Here is a 26,718-nt window from a genome sequence, read left to right on the forward strand (position 1 = left end):
AATTGTATGCAGATGCAAAATATTATATATATAGGATGAATAAACAACTAGGTCCTACTGTATAGCACAGGGAAGTATATTCAGTATCTTATGATAAACCATAATGGGAAAGACTATGAAAAGGAATATATATGTATGTTTTTAACTGAATAAGTTTGCTGTATAGCAGTAATTAACACAACATGGTAAATAAACCATACATCAATAATTTTTTTTAATTAAGCTTCATTATTTTATAGTATATCTGCCTCTGCCTCTGGAATAACGGCAATTTGAATCTCAGCAGAAAGAGCTATGGGATATAAAAAGAATAAAAGCATGGAAGCAGCGTGGACTCATACACATGTCAAAATAGGCAGGAGACAGCAGAGGGACGCCTGGGCAACCAGGGCAAAGTTTAAGGATGTGTGCAAAAACGGCCCTGACATTCCAAAAGAAAGTAGACAGGCCACTCACTATGTTCCATTCACATAAAAACAAAACAGATGTTTTTATTCCCTCCGTCTTTGAACACCCAAATCATAAGACTCAGATGCTAACTCTGGACGGTGATAGCCACTACCTAGGTCTTTAGCATTAAAATACAACTATTAACTCAGTGATCAAATATGCCTCCAGGTCCACAGTTCTTTTTGGCCTTGTGGTGCAGATGTAATAAACAGCAGGAAAAAGAGCCCACTTTTAAAAATAGACATCATTTTACCATGAACCAGAAAAGCAGACGTATATCTTACTTCTGTCACTTTCTGAAGTGTGATGTTTCCTTCATATGGACAGCCCAGGGCACAGGATACGTACCTAAGTTTAAAATACAGAGCCATATAAATATGTGTCCGGTGGATAAGCTACTTCCTAATTTCCATTGTATAAAAATGAAAAAAATAGCCAAAGGTTCATCAGAAAAATTTATTTTACTCTCTTCCTTCATTATTATCTTATTCTCAGACCAGACAAAAACAGCTGGAAACATTTTCAATTTACTCATATTTTTAATTAAAAAATTTTTCTAATTACAATTTGATATATGTTATTTGATGGCAGATGGGAATAAGTATTTTTCTGTTGGGGTTTCTTACATTATAGTAATAATACAAAAGCAGAAAATACCAGAGAGGTATATTTTTATTTTTGTTGTTTTTTAAAAAAATTTTTTTAGCTGTTCCATTTGGCATGTGGAACTTAGTTCACTGACCAGGGATTGAACCTGTGCCCTTTGCAGTGGAAGCATGGAGTCTTAACCACTGGACCACTAAGGGAGTCCTGAGATGTATTGTTTTATTTAAATAAGTACATACATTCAACTGTTAAATATCCAGGTCTTTGGAATCATATAGGCAGCAAGTAGATGACTAACTGAACTTTTCTCTTCATTTCTGTTTGGATGTTTTGACCTCACCAAGATACAGTCATTAATCACTCCAAAACTCTTAGAACTGACCACAGACTCAAACTTCACCTTGCCTATCTCTCATGGGTCTACCTAAATCATCCCCAAGACAATCAAAGACTGTCTAGTCTGTGTTTAAACGGCTCCAAATAAAGATATTCCATAAGCTTCTTCAACCATTTAATATAAAAAGTCAAGCCTTTCCTGCAAGAATGATACATTTCCATCTGAAAGTATGAAACTTTAGGAAAAGTCTCTTTTTAGCTATTTTCAGCTCAACACCAATCCTGTTTTATTAAAGATTTCTCAGAGACTTTACAACACTGAATATAATGCATCACATGCCTGGTCACCAGGAATTAAGCAGTTCACACAAGGGAGAGTGGTTGTGGGGAAGACTGGAGACCCAGTTCTTTGGAGCCAAATATGAAAGGCTTTAGATAGCAAGGTCTTGAATGCTATGCCATGGAGTTGAAACTTTAAGATCACTCAAAATTATTTTGAAACACTTATATGACAAGATCCAATTTGTTTTCCAAAATGCAACTCATCATGAACTCTGGAAGTGGGTGCCACAAAAGGGTGGAGGCAAAAACATGAGCAAAGATGATCCCACGTCTCCTTGATATGTGTGTGTGTGTGTGTGTGTGTGTGTGTGTATATACATACATACATATAACTGGATCACTTTGCTGTACAGCAGAAATTAACACAACATTTTAAGTCAACTATACTTGAAATTTTTTTTTAAAAAGATGTCAATTGGAAGATATACTACAAACTTCACAACAGGTTTTGGAGTAAAAACATGAAACAGAGATTCAATAATTCAATATATATCCATTGATCCTAAAGATGCAAATGAATTTCAAAAGTATCAATGTGTGAATAAAATTTGGGTTTTTAGAATTAAAATAACTAAGCAGTTCCATAGCCAGGCAATCAATTATGAGGACAGAGGAGGAGAAAAGAGGATACATTTAAGTAAACTTTGGAAGCTATGCTGGACAGGAAATCCATTTCTCCCATCTTTCAATCACTACAATTTAAACTTAATGCTTGAGTGATTTTTACAAATTTAACAAAGATATGTGGAAAAGAAAATGTTCTGATGTGAACACAGCCCTGGAGAAGATGGCAAGGGAGGTAAAAAGACATATTTTCAATTCAGCTACAATGATGATAATGTGTTGAAAATAGAGGTACATTTATTCTGAACCCAAAATATCTAAATATGATTAAAAATGAAATCCAGGCTCTCTAATTACATCCCCCTAAAGGCAAAAACCATCCTTGTTTTGCCATCCCACTAAAGGCGAAAACCAAAGCAAGCAAGAAACAACAAACGTAAGACAATGTAAAATACACACACACCTCACCTACATTCTCTTAACTCCAGTGGCAAAGCCTGGCCACAACTGCCCTTTCATGCCATGCCCCTAACTCTCTCAGGGTACATTTTCACTCACTCAAGCTTCTCCACCAGCCCTGCCCTGGCCTGTGCTTGACCCGGTCCTCACCCTCCATTGCATGTTATCTTCACACATTCTTCTCCACCTTTTTAATTACCTATTCACATGTGGGGCTTCGTTCTGCAAAGTGAATGCAATGTCTCTCAACTATGTTCATTAACTGTACTTTAACTCCCTAAAGTAGAAGCTGGCAAGGGAAGGTCCAGAGGCCAAATCCTGCTCATCCCTCTCGTGCAAACAAAAATTTTATTGGAACAAAGCTATACCCATCTGCTCACCTACACTCCATGGCTATTTTGCATTATAATAACATAATATTAGCTGCATCAATGGCACCCCACTCCAATACTCTTGCCTGGAAAATCCCATGGACGGAGGAGCCTGGTGGTCTGCAGTCCATGGTGTCGCTACAAATCGGACACGACTGAGTGACTTCACTTTCACTTTTCACTTTCATGAATTGGAGGAGGAAATGGCAACCCACTCCAGAATTCTTGCCTGGAGAATCCCAGGGATAGGGGAGCCTGGTGGGCTGCAGTCTATGGGGCTGCACAGAGTCGGACACTACTGAAGCGACTTAGCAGCAGCTGCATCAAAGATCATCTGACTCACAAAACCTAAAATATTACTGCTGCTGCTACTGCTGCTAAGTCACTTCAGTCGTGTCCGACTCTGTGTGACCCCATAGACCGCAGCCCACCAGGCTCCCCCGTCCCTGAGACTCTCCAGGCAAGAACACTGGAGTGGGTTGCCATTTCCTTCTCCAATGCATGAAAGTGAAAAGTGAAAGTGAAGATGCTCAGTCGTATCCAACTCTTAGTGACCCCACGGACTGCAGCCCACCAGGCTGCTCTGTCCATGGAATTTTCCAGGCAAGAGTACTGGAGTGGGTTGCCATTACTACCTGGCTCTTAATAGAATAAGCTTGCCAACCCCTGGTAAAAAGTGAGGCATTTTCATGAATGTGAAGAGGCCTCTGTCATGGAAAGAGGCTGCCATACCTGCTTTGGTGGCAGATGTTAGTTTCTAGACTTCTGCTCTTCCCAGGCAGTCTACTACAGTGCTTCTCAGTCTTGGCTATACAGAATCATCTTAGAGAGCTTAAAAGCAGAGGACACTAATGGGTAGGACAAGCCAAACGACTTAAATCAGAAGCTCAGGGGATAGAATCGAACTATCAATATATTAAAATTAAAAATTACTGCACTGCCAAAATTGAAAACCACTCAAGGAAACCTTCAAGATGGCAGACGAATAGGATGGGGAGACCACCTTCTCCCTCACAAATGTATCAAGAAATCTCCTCAGCATGTGGAACAATTCCCGAAGAACATCTTCTGAATGCTGGCAGAGGACCCCAGACTTCCAGAAAGGCAAACCAATCTGCTCAGAAATGAGGTAGAGAAAAAGATAAAGATGAGAAGGGAGACAGAGGATTAGGAGTTGGGGGCCTGCACCCTTGGGAGGGAGGTATGAAGGAGGAAAAGTTTCTGCACACCAGGAAATCCCCTCACACGCAGGGGCAGTGGGGAGCTTTGGAAACTCAGAAGGGAGCAAAGAGAGATAGGTGCTCCAAAGGCAAAATGGAGAATTCACCACAGAGATTGTACCAAACAGGACTTCTCTGCTGAGAAGCAGCTCACAGGCTCGCATTCACCCACAGCGAGGGGGAGCTGGGTGCAGAGGCTCAGGTCTGGAGGGCCAGTCCTCAGGAGAGGACCACCGTTGACTGTGAAGATACTCTGAGGGGACTAACATGACACCACAGAGGCAGATCAGGGAAAATTCTGGAACCTTCAGAGAAGCAAGAGGTCATCCCCATGGGAAGGCTGTGATACCACGTTCTAACGCTGCACTCTCACAGGACAAAGGACCCCACCCTGGTGAATGCCGAAGCAGGGAAAGTGGCTGGGGTCTATAGCCCCAGAGGCAGAGAAGATGGCTCGTGAGCCAGAGGCAGAAGGCAGCCGGCTGCTCTAGTCTCGACCCCAAAGACCACAAGCTGTGAGTGGCTGTGGGTCTCTACCCACGTCTTCCTGGGAGCCTGAGTGGCTCAGCTATGACCAGGTTGTCACAACCAGGGACCAACTCCCCTGGGGAAGTTCACAACCCGCCTCGGACTGTGGCGACCTCCACAGGCCAACGCCACGGAAGCACTCCCCACACACCCCAGTGGCATTTGTGGTAACCCTTGGTCTTCCCAGTACAGCTGAGCCCTAATAAGCAGCTCCGTTCACCTCCTTGCATCTGAGTGGGGAACGGACACTGGAGAGAGACTTACAAACAGGGTGGGCCCCAAGCCAAAGTGGAACACCAGGTGCTGCATGAGCAAATCAAAGAAGGGGGAAAGCACTCTGGACAGGGCATGTCCAGCAGTTTACACTCCTGCAATTAGTCTGGGTCTGTGCACTTTAGGAGCAACTGTAGAGTTTGAGAGCAAGTGCAAGCTGGAACAAGGGAAGATCTGAGTCCAAGCTGACTCTGAACTGCCCCCAACAGGTCTAGAGGCCTTCTTAGATATGCTGGAGGACATTCTGAGTGGGCAGCTCAACTGGAGTAGGTAGAAAGGGGAAACACTTGGACATTCCTCTCGCTTCCACTCTCTATATATCCCTCACCTCTTTTCTCCTTTTATTTTTCTCATATTGTCTTTTTTTTTTTACTTTACAATATTGTATTGGTTCTGCCACACAGCAACATGAATCTGCACGGGCGTACGTGTGTTCCCCATCCTGAACCCCCCTTCCACCTCCCTCCCCATACCATCCTTCCAGGTCATCCCAGTGCACCAGCCCTGAGCATCCTGTATCGAACCTGGACTGGCAATTTGTTTCATATATGATATTATACACGTTTCAGTGCCATTCCCCCAAATCATCCCACCCTTGCCCTCTCCCACAGAGTCCAAAAGACTGTTCTATACATCTGTGTCTCTTTTACTGTCTCGCATGTAGGGTTATCGTTACCATCTTTCTAAATTCCATATATATGCATTAGTATACTGTATTGGTGTTTTTCTTTCTGGCTTACTTCACTCTGTATAATAGGCTCCAGTTCATCTTCCTCATTAGAACTGATTCAAATGTATTCTTTTTAATGGATGAGTAATACTCCATTGTGTATATGTACCACAGCTTTCTTATCCATTCATCTGCTGATGAACATCTAGGTCGCTTCCATGTCCTGGCTACTATAAACAGTGCTGTAATGAACACTGGGGTACACGTGTCTCTTTCAATTCTGGTTTCCTCAGTGTGTATGCTCAGCAGTGGGATTGCTGGGGCGTATGGCAGTTCTATTTCCAGTTTTTTAAGGAATCTCCACACTGTTCTCCATAGTGGCTGTACTAGTTTGCATTCCCACCAATAGTGTAAGAGGGTTCCCTTTTCTCCACATCCTTTCCAGCATTTATTGCTTATAGACATTTGGATCGCAGCCATTCTGACTGGTGTGAAATGGTACCTTATTGTGGTTTTGATTTGCATTTCTCTGATAATGAGTGATGCTGAGTATCTTTTCATGTGTTTGTTAGCCATCTGTATGTCTTCTTTGGAGAAATGTCTGTTTAGTTTCGTTATTTTTCTGGAATTGAGCTGCAGGAGTTGCTTGTATATTTTTGAGATTAGTTGTTTGTCAGTTGCTTCATTTGCTATTATTTTCTCCCATTCTGAAGGCTGTCTTTTCACCTTGCTTATAGTTTCCGTTGTTGTGCATAAGCTTTTAATTTTAATTAGGTCCCATTTGTTTATTTTTCCTTTTATTTCCAATATTCTGGGAGGTGGGTCATAGAGGATCCTGCTGTGATTTATGTCGGAGAGTGTTTTGCCTATATTCTCCTCTAAGAATTTTATAGTTTCCAATCTTACGTTTAGATCTTTAATCCACTTTGAGTTTATTTTTGTGTATGGTGTTAGAAAGTGTTCTAGTTTCATTCTTTTACAAGTGGTTGACCAGTTTTCCCAGCACCACTTAATATGGTTCTTTATTACTCCTTTTTTATTTTTATAACATACTTTTTCTTTTAAAAAATTAGTTTTAAATCAATTGCATGCATTTTTATTTTTGTTGTGATGTTTTGATTTTGTATTTTTGAGAGTAATATTTTCCATGTTTTTGATGCTTGATTTTTGATTTATTGTTTTTAATTCTGTAGCTTTGAGAGTCTAATATATAGTATCCATTTTCACTTAGGGGTTTACTTATTGGCTTGATTCCTCTCTTCACTTAATCACCCTCTATTTATCCTTCTTTCCTCTTTTTCTCCTTCCCCCCTCTTCTTTTTCCAATATAAGTATGTGAAACTCTTTGGATGTTTTTGCCTATTAAAAGTTTTTTTGCCATTAATCCAGGGTGCTTGTCTTCTGCGCTGTGTGACCTGTGAAGCCTTGATGTTGCTGTTAGTGGATGGGCCAGAACCCCAGAGGCAGGGGACTTGACTCTAGGACTTTGGACCACCAGAGAACTCCCAACCCCATGGAACATTAATAGGTGCGAGCCCTCCCAAAGGCTTCCACATCAACACTAAGGCCAAGCCCTATTCAAAAGCCAGCAAGCTCCGGGATGGATGTGCCATGCCAATTCTTCAGCTAAACAGGAGCACAACTCTGCACATTAGCAGACAGGCTGCCCAAAGCCATAGCAAACCCACAGACACTCCCAAACACACTACTGGACAAGGCACTGCCCTCCAGAGAGACAAGATCCAGCTCCACCCATGGGAACACAAGCACAAGTCCCCGCATCCAGAAAACCTTCACAATGCACTGATCCGACCCCACAAGTTGGAGTACAGTCTCCACAATTAAGAGGAGTTATGACCTTCCAGCCTGCAGAAAGGAGACCCCAAACATGGTAAATTAAGCAAAATTAAAAGACAGAGAAATATGCAGCAGATGAAGGAACATAGTAAAAACCCACAAGACCAAACAAATGAAGAGGAAATAGGCAGTCTTCCTGAAAAAGGATCCAGAGTAATAATAGTAAAGATGATCCAAAATCTTGGAAATCAAATGGAGGCACAGATAAATAGACTAAAGGCACAAATCGAGATGATTCAAGGAAAGTTTAACAAGGACCTGGAAAAATTAAAGAATAAACAATCAACAATGAACAATGCAATAACTGAGACTGAAAATACACTGAAGGGAGCCAACCACAGAGTACCTGAAGCAGAATAACAGATAAGTGAGCTGGAAGATAGAATGCTGGAAATAACTGAAGCAGAACAAAATAAAGAAAAAAGAAAAAGTAATGAGGACAGTCTCAGAGACCTCTGGGACAACATTAAGTGCCCCAACATTCAAATCATAGGGGTCCCAGAAGAAGAAGATAAAAGGAAAGGGCATGGGAAAATATTTGAGGACATTATAGTCAAAAACTTCCCTGACAAGGGAAAGGAAACAGCCACTCAAATCCAAGAAGCTCGGAGAGTCCATGAAAACAGAAATCAAAAGAAAATAGGAGTAGCAATACTCATTTCAGATAAAAAACAGACTTTAAAATAAAGACCATTGCAAGAGACAAACAAGGCTGCTATATAATGATCAAGGGATCAAACCAAGAAGAGGTAACAATTATAAATATATATGCACCCAACACAGGGGCACCTCAAAACATAAGGCAAATGCTAAGAACTGTTAAAGGAGAAATAGACAATAGCACAGTAATAGTGGGGGACTTTAATACCCCATTCATATCAGTGGACAGATCATATAGACAGAAAATTAATAAGGAAACACAAGCTTTAAACAATACATTTGACCTAATTGATATCTACAGGACATTTCATCCAAAAACAATAGATTTCACTTTTTACTCAAGTGTACATGGAACATTCTCCAGAAAAGATCACATCTTGGACTGTGATAAATTTAAGAAAACTGAAATCATTTCAAGCATCTTTTCTGACTGCAACAGTATAATATTAGATATCAACTACAGGAAAATTAAAAAAAAAACTATAAAAAACACAAACACATGGAAATGCAATTCTGAATTCACATGTTAAAGAATTATCTTCTGAATAATGAACAGATCACTAAAGAAATCAGAAAGGAAATCAAAATAAACCTAGCATCAAATGACAAACACAACAACTTAAAACCTACGGGATGCAGTAAAAGTCATGCTAAGAGGGAAGTTTATAGCAATACAAGTCTACATGAAGAAACAAGAGGCATCAAATAGATAACCTAACCTTACACCTAAAGCAACTAGAAAAAGAAGGACAAAACCCCCTAACGTTAGTGGAAGAAAAGGAATCATAAAGATCCGAGATGAAATCAATGAAAAAGAAATGAAAGAGACATGAGCAAAGACCAATAAAACTAAAAGTTTGTTCTTTGAGGAGATAAACAGAATTGACAAACTGTTAGCCAGAATCATCAAGAGAAAAAAAGGAGAAGACTCAAATCAATAAAATCAGAAATGAAAACGGAGAAATTATAACAGAACTCATGGAAATAATATGAGAACTATGTGTGGATAAAATAGATAACCTGGAAGAAATGGACAAATTCTTAGAGAAGTATACCTATCCAATCTAAACCAGGAAGAAAGAGAAACTATGGACATACCAATCACAAACACTAAAATCAAAATTGTAATAAAAAATCTTCCAAAAAACAAAAATTATCAGCCAAATGACTCCACAGACAAATCCACAGATGAATTCTACCAAAAGTTTAGAGAAGAGCTGATATCTATCCTGATCAAACTCTTCCAGAAAATTGCAGAGGAAGGAAAACACCCAAACTCATTTTATGAGGCCACTATCACCCTGATGCCAAAACCAGACAAAGATGCCACAAAAAAGAAAATTATAGGCCAATATCACTGCTGCTGCTGCTAAGTCGCTTCAGTCGTGTCTGACTCTGTGTGACCCCATAGACTGCAGCCCACCAGGCTCCCCCGTCCCTGGAATTTTCCAGGCAAGAACACTGGAGTGGGTTGCCATTTCCTTCTCCAGTGCATGAAAGTGAAAAGTGAAAGTGAAGTCGCTCAGTCATGTCTGACTCTTAGCGACCCCATGGACTGCAACCTACCAGGCTCCTCCGTCCATGGAATTTTTCCAGGCAAGAGTACTGGAGTGGGGTGCCATTGCCTTCTCTGATATCACTGATGAACATATGCAAAAATTCACAATAAAATTCTAGGAAACAGAATCTGAAAACTCATTAAAAAGATCATATATCATGATCAAGTGAGATTTATTCCTCAGATGCAAGGATTATTCAACATATATGCAAATCAATCAATGTGATACACCATATTAACAAATTGAAAGATAAAAACCATATGATCATTTTAATAAATTCAGAGAAAGTTTTGACAAAATTCAATACTGATTCATGATTTTTTTTTAAAAAAGTCTCCAGAAAGTTGGCATAAAAGGAACATACTGTGCTGTGCTTATTTAAGCTGTGCTCAGTTGTGTCCAGCTCTCTGTGACCTCATATACAGTAGCCCAACAGACTCTTCTGTCCATAGGGATTCTCCAGGCAAGAATACTGGAATGGGTTGCCATGCCCTCCTCAGAAGCAACATACTTGAACCTAAAACAGGCCATATACAACAAACCCACAGAAAATATTATTATCAATGGTGAAAAACTGAAAGCATTTCCTTAAAATTAGGAACAAGACAAGGATGCCTGCTCTCACTACTATTTTTCAACATAATTTGGAAGTTGTAGCCACAGAAATTACAGAAGAAAAACAAATAAAAGGAATTCAGATTGGAAAAGAAGTAAAGCCCTCACTGTTTGCAGATGGCATGATTCTTTACATAGAAAACCCTAAATATGCCAACAGAAAACTATTAGCACTAAACAGTGAATAAAATCTCAGGATACAAAATTAGTACACAGAAATTTCCTGCATGCCTGTACAGTAACAATAAAAAATCCGAAAGAAAAATTAAGGAAACAATCCTATTCACTACTGCAACAAAAAGAATAAAATACTTAGAAGAAAATTTACCTAAAGACACAGAAGACCTGTATGCAGAAAACTATAAGACACTGATGAAAGAAATTAAAGACGACACAAATGGAGAGATACATCATGATCTTGAGTTGGAAGCATGAATATTGTGAAATCCCTATCAAATTACCAATGGTATTTTTCGCAGAACTAGAACAAAAAATTTCACGATTTGTATGGAAACATAAAAGATTCTGAGTATCAGAGCAATCTTGAGAAAGAAGAATGGAGCTTGAGGAATCAACCTTCCTCACTTCAGACTATATACAGTTGTCAAGACAGTATGATACTGACACAAAGACAGAAATATATATCAATGGAAAAAGATAGAAAGCCTGGAGATAAGTCCACACACCTGTCTTTGACAAAGGAGGCAAAATATACGATGAAGAAAAGACCATCTCTTCAATAAGTGGTGCTGGGAAAACTAGACAGCTACATGTAAAAGAAAGAATCAGAACACTTTCTAACACCATATACAAAAATAAACTCAAAATGAATTAAAGATCTAAATGTAAAACCAGAATATATAAAACTCTTAGAGGAAAACTTAGGCAGAACACCCTTTTTGACATAAATCATAAAACATCCTTTATGATCCCCCCTCCTAGAGTCATGGAAATAAAAATAAATGAATGAGACCTAATTAAACTCAAAGGTTTTTGCACAACGAAGGAAACTATAGCAAGGAGAAGAGATAGCCCTCAGAATGGGAGAAAATAATAGCAAATGAAACAACTGACAAAGGATTAATCTCCAAAATATACAAGTAGTTCATGCAGCTCAATTCCAGAAAAACAAACAACCCAATCAAAAAGTGAGCAGTATGTAAACAGACATGTCTCCATAGAAGACATATAGATGGTTAGTAAACACATGAAATGATGTTCAACATTGTTCATTGTTAGAAAATGCAAATCAGAACTATGATGAGATATCTCACACTGGTAGCAATGGGCATCATCAAAAAGTCTACAAACAATAAATGCTGGAGAGGATACGGAGAAAAGGGAACCCTTTTGCACTGTTAATGGGAATGCAAACCAATGCAGCCACTATGGAGAACAGTATGGAGATTCCTTAAAATACTAGAAATAAAATTATCATGAAAGTGAAAGTCAGTCAGTCGTGTCCAACTCTTTATAACCCCATAAACTATACAGTCCATGGAATTCTCCAGGCCAGAATACTGGAGTGGGTAGCCATTCCCTTCTCCAGGGGATCTTCCCAAACCAGGGACTGAACCTAGGTCTCCCGCATTGCAGATGGATTCTTTACCAGCTGAGCCACCAGGGAAGCCCATATGACCCAGCAATCCCACTACTAGGCATACACCCTTAAGAAACCATAATTGAAAAAGACACATGTATCCCAATGTTCACTGCAGCACTATTTACAATGGCTAGAGAATTTCTTAATGAAAGTGAAAGAGAAGAGTGAAAAAGCTGGCTTAAAACTCAACATTCTCAACATTCATAAAACTAAGATCATGGCATCCAGTCCCATGCTCCTGCGGCTGCTGCTGCTGCTGCTAAGTCACTTAGTCGTGTCCGACTCTTAGCGACCCCATGGACTTCAGCCCACCAGGCTCCTCCGTCCCTTGGGTTTTCCAGGCAAGAGTACTGGAGTGGGGTGCTATTGCCTTCTCCATCTGGTCCCGTAACTTCATGCCAAGTAGATGGGGAAGCAGTGAAAACAGTGAAAGACTTTATTTTCTTGGGCTTCAAAATCACTGCAGATGGTGACTGCAGCCATTAAATTAAAATACTCTTACTCCTTGGAAGAAAAGCTATGACCAACCTAGACAGCATATTAAAAAGCAGAGACATTATTTTGCTGATAAAGGTCCATCTAGTCTAAAATATGGTTTTCCGATACTCATGTATGGATGTAAGAATTGGACCGTAAAGAAATCTGAGCACTGAATAATTGATGCTTTTGAACTGTGGTGTTTGAGGAGACTCTTGAGGGTCCCTTATACTGCAAGGGACAAACCAGTCCATCCTAAAGGAAATCAGTCCTGAATAGTCATTGGAAGGACTGATGCTGAAGCTGAAACTCCAATACTTTGGACACCTGATGCGAAGAACTGACTTATTGGAAAAGACCCTAATGCTGGGAAAGATTGAAGGCAGGAGGAGAAGGCAGAGGATGAGATGGTTGAATGGCATCACCGACTCTGTGGACATGAATTTGAGCAAGCTCCAGGAGTTGGTGATGGACAGGAAAGCCTAGCATGCTGCAGTCCATGGAGTCACAAAGAGTCGGACATGACAGAGCAACTGAACTGAACTGAGGATATGGACGCAACCTAGATGTCCACTGACAGATGAATGGATGAAGAAATAATGGTATATATACACACAATGGAATATTACTCAGTTACAAAAAGGAACACATTTGAGTCAATTCTAGTTAGGTCATGAACCTAGAGTCTATTATACAGTGTGAAGTAAGTCAGAAAGAGAGTGACAAATACTATATATTAACACATATATATGGAATCTAAAAATATGGTACTGATGATCCTACTCGCAGGGTAGCAAAGGAGACCCAGACCTAAAGGATAGACTTTTGGTCACAGTGGGGGAGGGATAAGGTGGGATGCTTTTAGAGAGCAGTATTGGAACATATACATTACCATATATAAAATAGATGGCCACTGGCAATTTATTGTATGATGCAGGGAACCCAGACTCAGTGCTCTGTGACAATCTATTTAAGGTGGAATAGGGAGGGAGGTGGGAGGGAGATTTAAGAGGCAGGAGACATGCTTCGTATGTCTGTGGCTAACTCATGTTGACGTATGGCAAAAACCATCACAATATTTTAAAGTAATTATCCTCCGATTAAAAATAAAATTTAAATTAAACAAAACAAAGAAAACCACTCAACTTCTGGTGATATTTCCTTACCTGGATTGTTTAATTGATGCCTTTATGTAAAAGTGATGTAAGTTACACAGACATATACTGTCTAATCTCACTGCTTCCCTACAGCATCTATCTCTGATTAAATCCATGGCACTTATTACATTTATCCACTTTAAATAGCTGGTATAAGTTTTTACAGACCTACTGCAAATGGTTTCTGCTCTGCCAAAGCCTCAGCATGCTACCTCTCTTTTTCTTTTCTTTTTTTCATTCCTCCCTTCTGACTCAATTTCTTCTTTTTTTTTTTTTTTTTCCCAGCAAGGGTAGAATTTTTCAGACTGTTGTGTCAACAAGTGGTTTTGTTAACTTTTAGTCCAATAGTCTGGTTACATATGGAATTCTAAGCTGACAGTTTTTGTGGTTTGTTGTTTTTTTTTTTTTGCCATTTTGAATATATTGTTTCATTATCTCTGACCTCAGTTTTTGCTGATAAGAATATTTCCCTCTAAACATAATTGCTGTATAGTAAATCATGCCAACCCATTTCAGTATTCTTGTCTTGGAGAATCCCGTGGACAGAGGAGCCTGGCAGGCTACAATCCATAGTGTTGCACAGAGCTGCACACGACTGAAGTGACTGGGCGCAATTCTTCTCTACTGCTATAGGGTTATCTGCTGCTAAGTCACTTCAGTCGTGCCCGACTCTGTGCGACCCCATAGACGACAGACTACCAGGCTCCCCCGTCCCTGGGATTCTCCAGGCACGAACACTGGAGTAGGTTGCCATTTCCTTTTCCAATGCATGAAAGTGAAAAGTGAAAGTGAAGTCGCTCAGTCGTGTCCGACTCTTCGCGACCCCGTGGACGGCAGCCTACCAGGCTCCTCCATCCATGGGATTTTCCAGGCAAGAGTACTGGAGTGGGGTGCCATTATCTACTTATAGCTAATATCCTGCATTTGACTATGAGTCCTTCAGGACTTGTTACACTTCTTCATTATTAACATTAATGCTTTTTACTCCTAGAAAATCCTCAAGGTACTATAATACTTCATCAAACATATCTCTCATATCTAGTTTCCTTATTTTCTCCTTTTGAGAATTCTATTAGGCATTCTCTTTTCACTTTCAAAACTTCTATTATTTTTCTATTCACTATTGCAATTTCCTCAAATCCTAGTTCTAGGCCACTTCTAGACCATTAACTCCCACTTCAACTATATCTAATCTGCTGTTCTGCAATTACTGTTTTTATTTAACACATGTATTTTTCACTTCCATTTCTTCTCCTCAAATCTTCATTCTTTTTTTTCATAAAGACTTGTCCTTTTATTATATTCTTCCTTTGCCTCTATAAATATAGTAAAGGTTAATTCACCATCTCAATTCAGGTTATTCTATGTCCTTCTTTTCTGCTAAATTTATCCTTCTTTTTCTTTTTCTTCTGCTTATTTTTCTTAGGGTAATTTGTTCCCTCATGTGGTCTGTAATTTTTACTGGGAATGCCTTTTCATGGTGCTTTAGTTTCTGTGGAAGTTCCATGAAAGTCTTGAGTTATTTAAATGTTCCTATAAAGGAGATCTAATTTCCTTTTTCCCTTGCCTTGCAGACTTTACCAGTTCCCAAGCAAAGGTCTACCTTTATTTCTCAATTTGGGTTTCCACAATACTCCGATGTCATAAATCCACAACCTATAACACTGGCACAGATTTAAGTGACTCTGCATTGGCAAGGAAGCGCTTCCAGAATCCAAAAATACTCAGTTTCCAATCCTAGGCTTAGCAGAACATCTATCTTTCACACATAGACTCTAAAATCCCATTTCTAAGTCACTAGGGCTTGTATCTGGAGTAGACGCTCCATGTGCTGGGGCCATCACACTGCATCCTTGCCACACTTTCTCTGATGGAATCTGAGGACTTCCTTTTCTCTTCTGAACTTCACCTTATGCTTTATAAGTTGTTATATTTATGTGTCTGTAAAGGGAACAGAAAAGGGAGTCTCTGTATCAGCTCAGTCCCTCATAATCTCTCTCTTTCTCACTATTACACAAAACACACGTCCAGTCTTCTTATGAACATTATAAATTGATTGCTTGACACAGTCACATGGCACATGAAGCTCAATAGATTCAAAATAATGGTCATTCCTGTTTTCCCCATATTTGCCTTTAAAAAGAAAAAGATATAGTCATTTTTAGCCACTAAATCTCTTGAAGGTCACCTTTAAGAACACGCTCATTAACCAGTGTTGGCTGGTTCTTCTGTAGAGCATGGGACCTGCCGGCCCAGCTCACGTGGACAGAGCGGTGCCCGCGGGCCCTTTTCGGGATGGCCACAGACATCTCCAAGAGCCCTCCTTGCTTCTGGTCTCACGGCAAGCCCTCATTTGTACTCCAGTATCGACTGCTGAAATGATATTCCTTAAGCATAAATCTGATTGGGTATTTTTCTGAAAGTCTTTAATGGCCTTTTGTTGTCTACCAAATAAACTTGGTATTCAAGCTCAGCAGTATGTGAACCCTCATCTTTCTACCTCTCTTCCATTTCACAGCCTTAAAAGCTCCTATTCCAGGAAATATAAACTTCTCCCTGTTACCAAACATTTCTGGAGGTTTCTCTTCACTGTGCCTTTGCTCTTTGTAAATTTCCTGCTCTCACTGAAAAGGCCACTATTTCTGATTATGTTTCCATATTTTTACTCATTTTTATAACTTCATTTTATTGACACCTCCATGCGGGTTTTACAAATAACTCCTGAGAAATTTAAGACAGTCTTACTTTAAAAATTAATGGGATTTATCTGTATTTCTCCTAAACACTTGGCATTTTTGACCACATAGTCATTATTTCTATACAAATTACTTCCCCAGTCTAATGGAAACTCCCTAGGCTACTTTTTCATTTTTATATTCTACATGGCATCAGAAGACAAGACATGATATAAAACAATCAATATTTCTTAAATGAATTCATGCAAAATATGTTAGTAAAGATGTCATTTTAACTTTCAGAATGATTTTCTATACAATTCCTAATCTTTATAATCAACATATAGCCAGATTCTGGTTCTTAACAGTTCAAATTCTGTATCCAGAAAGGACAGCAAATATTTGAGAGTTTGGACTTGGAATCATGTTTTAAACATTATTTAGGATGACAGAGTAACAAAAAAATCACCAATGATATTGAAACCCATGGTACTAAAATTACAATAAACCCTGGATAGAAATATGAGTTGTTTTATTTTTATTTGTGCTTACTGAGGCCATTTATCAGTATTGTGCAAAATCATGATAAAACAGCAGCATTCAAGTCTTTACCAACTTTACCTAGAAGAACTGAATCATGAAAAAATCACCCAGTTAGGCCTTACCTAGGCCTACTTTCCCATGTTTCTCAAATCATCCTGGCAAAAAGAAACCAAAAGAAGCCTTTAATAAATGTCACAAATACTGGAGCATAAAGAATCAACCACTGCTACACTCAGAAGAGAAAAACAATGTCAGTGTCAGGAATGATGAGGTGACATTTGATGTCAATGAAAGGTAATTAAGACATTTAAAAAGAGGAGTGAATTTGATGCAGCCATGCAGAATATATCAGCCTAAAAGCAATACAGAAGAGCATCCAATTATTAACAAGCTGGTTATGAATAAATTTTGAGAGCCTATCATGCCCTTATCACTGTGGATGATAGATGATACAGTGATGGTCCCTTAGTCTCGAGAAGCAATTCTGCTAAAATTCTTCTTTAGTTCTAAAAGGTGAATTTCACGAGAAATGACAAAACACATTCTTGCCTTAAAAGAGGCTATTTAGATGTGACTTCACACACACACAACTTGTACATATTAACTACAGCTGGGGATGTGTTATCTGGCACACAGCAGTGACAGAGCAATATGTAAGGCTAAAAAAAGTACAACTCAAAACCACCATATGTACTAAAGAAAATCATTTTAACAGATGTCTCAATTTTTAAAGTTTTACATGCCATATTTTGGTAGATGAGTTGAATTCCTCTTCCAGGCACCAGTGGAAAGTCCTCAGTTTAACAATAGAAATTGGAAAGAAACTTTAACCAATGAGCTTCTACTTATAGACAATGGTGCCACCTATGCAAGTGAATTTCATTAGGATAAATTAGCTTATGGGAGGCACTGGCATCATCAGCCATAAGAAACACTGTCTGTCACTTACTGTGTATTTAAAACTCGGAGCCCTCAGCAAGGAGGTTCATTATCCTACTCAAAAAGCCTGTTATTTCAGGATCAGGGTCTGTAATGACATTTTGCATTAGGCAAGGGAAGGATAGGAGATATAACATGTTCACATGACCTAGATGGTTTGATGAACAAACAAGTAGGTTGCAAGTTCCTGAAGAAACGTGTTAAGTTATCAGTTCTTTCTCCAAGGGAAGTCCACTGAAAGCTGACCATTTTGAAAGAGAATACTCTGCCCTGACTTCACAGTCGTAAGAAACAGTTACCATTTTAAAGGTTAGAAATTATTCATATGGTTTTTATTTTTCAATTTGTTAATGTGGTATATTACATTGATTGATTTGCAGATATTGAAGAATCCTTGCATCCCTGGGATAAAGCCCACTTGGTCATGGTGTATGATCTTTTTAATGTGTTGTTGGATTCTGATTGCTAGAATTTTGTTAAGGATTTTTCCATCTATGTTCATCAGTGATATTGGCCTGTAGTTTTCTTTTTTTTTGGCATCTTTGTCAGGTTTTGGTATTAGGGTGATGGTGGCCTCATAGAATGAGTTTGGAAGTTTACCATCCTCTGCAATTTTCTGGAAGAGTTTGAGCAGGATAGCTCTTCTCTAAATTTTTGGTAGAATTCAGCTGTGAAACCGTCTGGACCTGGACTTTTGTTTGCTGGAAGATTTTTGATTACAGTTTCAATTTCCGTGTTTGTGATGGGTCTGTTAAGATTTTCTATTTCTTCCTGATCGAGTTTTGGAAAGTTGTACTTTTCTAAGAATTTGTCCGTTTCTTCCACGTTGTCCATTTTATTGGCATATAATTGTTGATAGTACTCTCTTATGATCCTTTGTATTTCTGTGTTGTCTGTTGTGATCTCTCCATTTTCATTTCTAATTTTATTGATTTGATTTTCCTCCCTTTGTTTCTTGATGAGTCTGGCTAATCAATTTTATTTATCCTTTCAAAAAACCAGCTTTTGGTTTTGTTGATTTTTGCTATGATCTCTTTTGTTTCTTTTGCATTTATTTCTGCTCTAAGTTTTAAGATTTCTTTCCTTCTACTAACCCTGAGGTTCTTCATTTCTTCCTTTTCTAGTTGCTTTAGGTGTAGAGTTAGGTTATTTATTTGACTTTTTTCCTGTTTCTTGAGGTGTGCCTGTATTGCTATGAACTTTCCCCTTAGGACTGCTTTTACCGTGTCCCACAGGTTTTGGGTTGTTGTGTTTTCATTTTCATTCGTTTCTATGCAAATTTTGATTTCTTTTTTGATTTCTTCTGTGATTTGTTGGTTATTCAGCAGCGTGTTGTTCAGCCTCCATATGTTGGAATTTTTAATAGTTTTTCTCTTGCAATTGAGATCTAATCTTACTGCATTGTGGTCAGAAAAGATGCTTGGAATGATTTCTATTTTTTTGAATTTACCAAGGCTAGCTTTATGGCCCAGGATGTGATCTATCCTGGAGAAGGTTCCATGTGCGCTTGAGAAAAAGGTGAAATTCATTGTTTTGGGATGAAATGTCCTATAGATATCAATTAGGTCTAAATGGTCTATTGTATCATTTAAAGTTTGTGTTTCCTTGTTAATTTTCTGTTTAGTTGATCTATCCATAGGTGTGAGTGGGGTATTAAAGTCTCCCACTATTATTGTGTTATTGTTAATTTCTCCTTTCATACTTGTTAGCATTTGTCTTACATACTGCGGTGCTCCCGTGTTGGGTGCATATATATTTATAATTGTTATATCTTCTTCTTGGATTGATCCTTTGATCATTATGTAGTGATTATCTCAATAGATGCAGAGAAAGCCTTTGACAAAATTCAACATCCATTTATGATCAAAACTCTCCAGAAAGCAGGAATAGAAGGAACATACCTCAACATAATCAAAGCTATATATGACAAACCCACAGCAAACAGTATCCTCAATGGTGAAAAATTGAAAGCATTTCCTCTAAAGTCAGGAACAAGACAAGGGTGCCCACTTTCACCATTGCTATTCAACATAGTTCTGGAAGTTTTGGCCACAGCAATCAGAGCAGAAAAAGAAATAAAAGGAATCCAAATTGGAAAAGAAGAAGTAAAGCTCTCACTGTTTGCAGATGACATGATCCTCTACATAGAAAACCCTAAAGACTCCACCAGAAAATTACTAGAACTAATCAATGACTATAGTAAAGTTGCAGGATATAAAATCAACACACAGAAATCACTTGCATTCCTATACACTAATAATGAGAAAACAGAGAAATTAAGGAAACAATTCCATTCACCATTGCAACGGAAAGAATAAAATACTTAGGAATATATCTACCTAAAGAAACTAAAGACCTATATATAGAAAACTATAAAACACTGGTGAAAGAAATCAAAGAGGACACTAACAGATGGAGAAATATACCATGTTCATGGATCAGAAGAATCAATATAGTGAAAATGAGTATACTACCCAAAGCAATCTATAGATTCAATGCAATCCCTATCAAGCTACCAACAGCATTCTTCACAGAGCTAGAACAAATAATTTTACAATTTGTATGGAAATACAAAAAACCTCGAATAGCCAAAGCAATCTTGAGAATGAAGAATGGAACTGGAGGAATCAACCTACCTGACTTCAGGCTCTACTACAAAGCCACAGTTATCAAGACAGTATGGTACTGGCACAAAGACAGAAATATAGATCAATGGAACAAAATAGAAAGCCCAGAGATAAATCCACACACATATGGACACCTTATCTTTGACAAAGGAGGCAAGAATATACAATGGATTAAAGACAATCTCTTTAACAAGTGGTGCTGGGAAATCTGGTCAACCACTTGTAAAAGAATGAAACTAGTACACTTTCTAACACCATACACAAAAATAAACTCAAAATGGATTAAAGATCTAAATGTAAGACCAGAAACTATAAAACTCCTAGAGGAGAACATAGGCAAAACACTCTCTGACATACATCACAGCAGGATCCTCTATGACCCACCTCCCAGAACCTTGGAAATAAAAGCAAAAATAAACAAATGGGACCTAATTAACCTTAAAAGCTTCTGCACATCAAAGGAAACTATTAGCAAGGTGAAAAGACAGCCTTCAGAATGGGAGAAGATAATAGCAAATGAAGCAACTGACAAACAACTAATCTCGAGAATATACAAGCAACTCCTACAGCTCAACTCCAGAAAAATAAATGACCCAATCAAAAAATGGGCCAAAGAACTAAATAGACATTTCTCCAAAGAAGACATACAGATGGCTAACAAACACATGAAAAGATGCTCAACATCACTCATTATCAGAGAAATGCAAATCAAAACCACTATGAGGTACCATTTCACACCAGTCAGAATGGCTGCGATCCAAAAGTCTACAAGCAATAAATGCTGGAGAAGGTGTGGAGAAAAGGGAACCCTCTTACACTGTTGGTGGGAATGCAAACTAGTACAGCCACTATGGAGAACAGTGTGGAGATTCCTTAAAAAACTGGAAATAGACATGCCTTATGATCCAGCAATCCCACTGCTGGGCATACACACCGAGGAAACCAGAAGGGAAAGAGACACGTGTACCCCAATGTTCATTGCAGCACTGTTTATAATAGCCAGGACATGGAAGCAACCTAGATGTCCATCAGCAGATGAATGGATAAGAAAGCAGTGGTACATATACACAATGGAGTATTACTCAGCCATTAAAAAGAATACATTTGAATCAGTTCTAATGAGGTGGATGAAACTGGAGCCTATTATACAGAGTGAAGTAAGCCAGAAAGAAAAACACCAATACAGTATACTAACGCATATATATGGAATTTAGAAAGATGGTAACAATAACCCTGTATATGAGACAGCAAAAGAGACACTGATGTATAGAACAGTCTTTTGGACTCTGTGGGAGAGGGAGAGGGTGGGAAGATTTGGGAGAATGGCATTGAAACATGTAAAATATCATGTATGAAACGAGTTGCCAGTCCAGGTTCGATGCACGATACTGGATGCTTGGGGCTGGTGCACTGGGATGACCCAGAGGGATGGAATGGGGAGGGAGGAGGGAGGAGGGTTCAGGATGGGGAACACATGTATACCTGTGGCAGATTCATTTTGATATTTGGCAAAACTTATACAATTATGTAAAGTTTAAAAATAAAATAAAATAAAAAAAAAAAAGAAATTATTCAGAGCTAGGCAACCAGTTAAAATTAACTAAGCACAGGAAGAATTTCCAAACATTGAGGGTCTTATCAAAACAATGGGTCGTTCACGTAAATAATACAATTTTATTCAGAAGCATTTAAAAACAGACTGGGTTTTCCTTGGTTTTGATTTAGATAGGGAGTTAGTGATGTGGGTGACAGATGAAGAGGGATGTAAGATATGCACCCTAGACTCATTAGAGTTTTATGAAAAGCCTGATTCTTCATCTCCTCCAAAATGTGAATAAATAATAATCACGCCTTATAAAGAATTTAAGATGAAAGCAAAATGTTATTACAACCTAAAACCACCTTTGTTTTTTCATACTTCAAAGTTATCTATGGTTGTCTGTGTGAGAAGTCCCTTCAGTCGTGTCCGACTCTTTGGGACCCCATTGACTGCAGCCTGCCAGGCTCCTCTGTCCATGGGATTCTCCAGGGAAGAACACTCGAGTGGGTTGCCATGCCCTCCTCCAGGGATCTATGGTTGTCTTTCTTACTTTAATTACTAATTTGCTTTTTATTCATTGTTCTCATTATTTTGTACCTCAGTTTGTTTGGTTTTTTTCCTGAGAATTTGAGAATAAACTCAGCAGTGACAGTTCACAATGAAATATTTTTTTGCATTTTGTAAATTTTTTAAACAATGGGTGAATAATTTTGTTTGGCTCCTAGGAAAAAAAAATGTTACCAATCTACTTCTTTCAACTTTCAGTAGGCTCAGCCCTTCAGGAAGTCAATCATGTGTCCAATCATTCTAGACCACTTTATAGGAGAAGTCTAAGAGGTAATCATGGTAAAACACTCTGATATGTCCAACTGCTGACTTTGTGAACTTATAACCTATTTATAAGTATCTTAACAACGAAACAAACAAGTCACCTTAGCGACAGTTTCCTTCTAAAATTAAATTTCCACACTAAAAGCAGCATGTGATTCCTGTGACTCATGACTTCATTAAAGAGAAGCTGATACTCATTTCAAACAAAAGGGAATAAAACCTGAAAGTCTTATGTGATAGATGAGAAAACTACTTCATATCTGAGGGATTTCAATCTTAAATACACATCAAGAGATAATTCATTCAGTAAATCCACTGATAAAAAAGAGAATGACTAAATTTATAACAGGCTTCTATTTTTCTCTTTTTAACATTTTAAAGATTTAGACAGATAAGAGAAAAATAACCTAGATGTTTTAAACATATGTGAAATGCACACTAAAAAATGAAGTCCAAAATTTAGACATTTCATTGCTCACTCGCATACAATGGACGAGCAGCAGTAGTTAGCTGACTCTGCATTTTCTGTCGGCAATCTGGCATGGTGTCTTTCTCAATGTATCCCAGATGTTACATAAAGTTCCAAGCATCTATAAAAAGACCTGTACATAGGCATGTGTATATGTGTGTTTCCAAGAGGGGAGGATACAAACAATAGACTTCATAACTTTAATAGAAGCTGCTATTTAGACCATATGAAAGTTTACTGTTTAATAGAAGCTTAAATGGCTTTAGTGAGCATTTATAAAATGTGTCCTGCTGTATGGCCTTTAAAGCTGACAGCAGCTGGCACCATACATTTTCTGAATGATGGTCCATATTGATGCAGCTGTTGCCATAGTAACACTGGCTGGAGCATCTACTTCAGGTTCGACTAGCTGAGCATGGCTTTTTCCCCAAAACAGCACCAATAGCCCATGCCTTTTAATACAGTACCTACCTTCTATATTGCCAGTGAAAATAAGACCTAATTTAAAGCCTGTAAAAGTTTGGGGGAGAAGAAGATAATTTTCAACTGCACAAGTAGTGAACTCACATCCATCTGTCGAAAGGCGTTATTTCTAAAAGTGGCTGCTGCTGCTAAGTTGCTTCAGTCGTGCCCGACTCTGTGCGACCCCATAGACGGCAGCCCATCAGGCTCCCCCGTCCCTGGGATTCTCCAGGCAAGAACACTGGAGTGGGTTGCCATTTCCTTCTCCAATGCATGAAAGTGAAAAGTCAAAGTGAAGTCGCTCAGTTGTGCCCGAGTCTTAGCGACCCCATGGACTGCAGCCTACCAGGTTCCTCCATCCATGGGATTTTCCAGGCAAGAGTACTGGAGTGGGGTGCCATTGCCTTCTCTGCTAAAAGTGACTAGTGTTTCAGAAAATCAAGGACTTGGGCTCCAAAGGAAGAAAATCTACACTGGAAAACATGCATTTGTCTACAGTATAACTACAATGTACTTTTGCTGACTTCATTTGGCTGTAGGTTAGTTCTTGTTCATCTGTACTTCTGCACCCATCTTATCAAATCCTGAAAAGTTTCTTAGGTTGTAGCACGGTTAGAAGTTTCTTTATTGATAGGATAATACTAAATGTTTAGTATTTAGTACTAAACATTTTATTATATTTTATTTTATTTATTTTTATATTGAACTTTATAAACATTTTATTAATACAATCAGTATTAAAGGAGATTTAGGGTTTCTATTAGCCTTATAAAGTTTGCCTATACTATTTTATAAAGTGATAAAATCAGTTGTCATAAAATCTGTGAACATCCATCTTTCCACATTAAAAAAAAAAGTCCTCCCAACTGAAATATGTACCTTACTTCTTAAGGTTTTGGGTTCTTTCAACTTTTCAATGAGAATTACTTTACTCAATAGCCTATACTCCAAACATAAACACACACTGAAACAGAAGAACAGCTTCTTCATTTTCCCCCCTTTTTTTTAAAGGTAAGAAAATAAAACAACTTATGTATGTTTGAATTTAAAACTTGCGGGACACCTCTCCTTTTTGATGGTGGTTATGTAACTTTTCAGAGAAGGCAATGGCACCCCACTCCAGTACTCTTGCCTGGAAAATCCCATGGACGGAGGAGCTAGCAGGCTGCAGTCCATGGGGTCGCTAAGAGTCGGACATGACTGAGCGACTTCACTTTCACTTTTCACTTTCACGCATTGGAGAAGGAAATGGCAACCCACTCCAGTGTTCTTGCCTGGAGAATCCCAGGGACGGGGGAGCCTGGTGGCTGCCGTCTATGGGGTCACACAGAGTCGGACACGACTGATGTGACTTAGCAGTAGCATGTAACTTTTATATTTTTGGTTGTTATGTAACTTTTGCCTTAAAAGCAAACATCCTTTACTTTCTATGGAAACAGATGATCTTGGTTTTTGAATTTTCTTGCATGCACTCTGCATGTTATGTATACATATTAGTTACAAAATAACATTATATGTTTAAAAAGTCATGTTGGAAATTTACTAAGGAGAAAGGAAAAGAAATTTAACAAAGGAAGCAAACCCCAAAAATACCTAACTACAGTGTAATCTAATTCTACTTGCTCTCCAAATGACCTTGATTGAATTCCAACCCTTTTCTAATCTCCTCACTCCAAATTGGGTCCACTTGTTTTCTCATTGATGACTGATCTTTCTTGCCACTCTGAACATTGCTCACCTCAATCAAGGGAAGGACAACCAGCATGGAAGCCCAGGGACAGCATTCAGCCTTCTCTTACAAACACTATGCATTTTAAATTATGAAGATGATATGGCATGTTTATCATACCTCCATAATTATAAAAATAGAATAATAGCTAGTGTGTTAGAAAAATCTTCTTTCTTAAGTAACAATGAGTTTATTATACATTTCACAGACACGGATCTGGGTGTAGAGCCTGGCTGCGCGAGATACTCTCCTGCTTGCTTGAAAGAAGGTAAAAACAAAAGCAGGTTTCTTTTCTCCTCTCCTTCACCAAATATAGTTGCTTTGTAGTCACACAGAGAAGGCCCAGAAGTCAGCCGAATGGGTGGTATGATGAACCTACACCCCAGTGCAGTTTTACATTTTACATATGCTATTCAATTTCCATACAATATATTCTTTGAAGGAAAAGCATGGTTCTTAAAAAAGTCAAAAATTTGGAAACCACATTAAATGATTACTTTCCAAATGCTACTATGAGTTTATACCGATCTATCCACTTACAGTATGCTGAGATCCAAACCACACGGCTGCATTCGGGTAATTTGGAATTGATGAAATGAGTAACAGTGTCAGCTATGATGCTGGTCCCCATGACCTCAATGCATCATGCCCCACAGGCTAGATACACCCTCAGGATTCAGATGATATTATCAAGGTAGTTATAGCAATAACTATAAAATGATGGCCCTGATTACATAAGGTGCAAATAAGATACTCTATGTATATTTATTCAGTTCAGTTCAGTCGCTCAGTCGAGTCCGACGCTTTGCGACCCCATGAATCACAGCACGCCAGGCCTCCCTGTCCATCACAAACTCCCAGAGTTCACTCAGACTCATGTCCATTGAGTCGGTGATGCCATCCAGCCATCTCATCCTCTGTCGTCCCCTTCTCCTCCTGCCCCCAATCCCTCCCAGCATCAGAGTCTTTTCCAATGAGTCAACTCTTTGCACGAGGTGGCCAAAGTATTGGAGTTTCAGCTTCAGCATCAGTCCTTCCAATGAGCACCCAGGACTGATCTCCTTTAGAATGGACTGGTTGGATCTCCTTGCAGTCCAAGGCGTAATGCTCAAAATTCTCCAAGCCAGGCTTCAGCAATACATGAACCGTGAACTTC

At 38.7% G+C, this 26,718-nt stretch overlaps 1 protein-coding gene across 3 annotated transcripts in view; it reads right to left on the reverse strand.

Annotated features, from left to right (window-relative positions):
* Nucleotides 1–26,718, reverse strand: part of HMGCLL1 (3-hydroxy-3-methylglutaryl-CoA lyase like 1) — a 193,195-nt gene that overhangs the window by 67,859 nt on the left and 98,618 nt on the right. For all 3 annotated transcript variants that reach the window (XM_055571779.1, XM_055571777.1, XM_055571778.1), the window contains one exon: nt 735–798. In XM_055571779.1, coding sequence (XP_055427754.1) covers nt 735–798 — 64 coding nt within the window. The remainder of the gene's footprint in view (nt 1–734; nt 799–26,718) is intronic.

This window comes from Bubalus kerabau, chromosome 3, assembly GCF_029407905.1.
Source record: "Bubalus kerabau isolate K-KA32 ecotype Philippines breed swamp buffalo chromosome 3, PCC_UOA_SB_1v2, whole genome shotgun sequence".
Taxonomy (NCBI): Eukaryota; Metazoa; Chordata; class Mammalia; order Artiodactyla; family Bovidae; genus Bubalus; species Bubalus kerabau.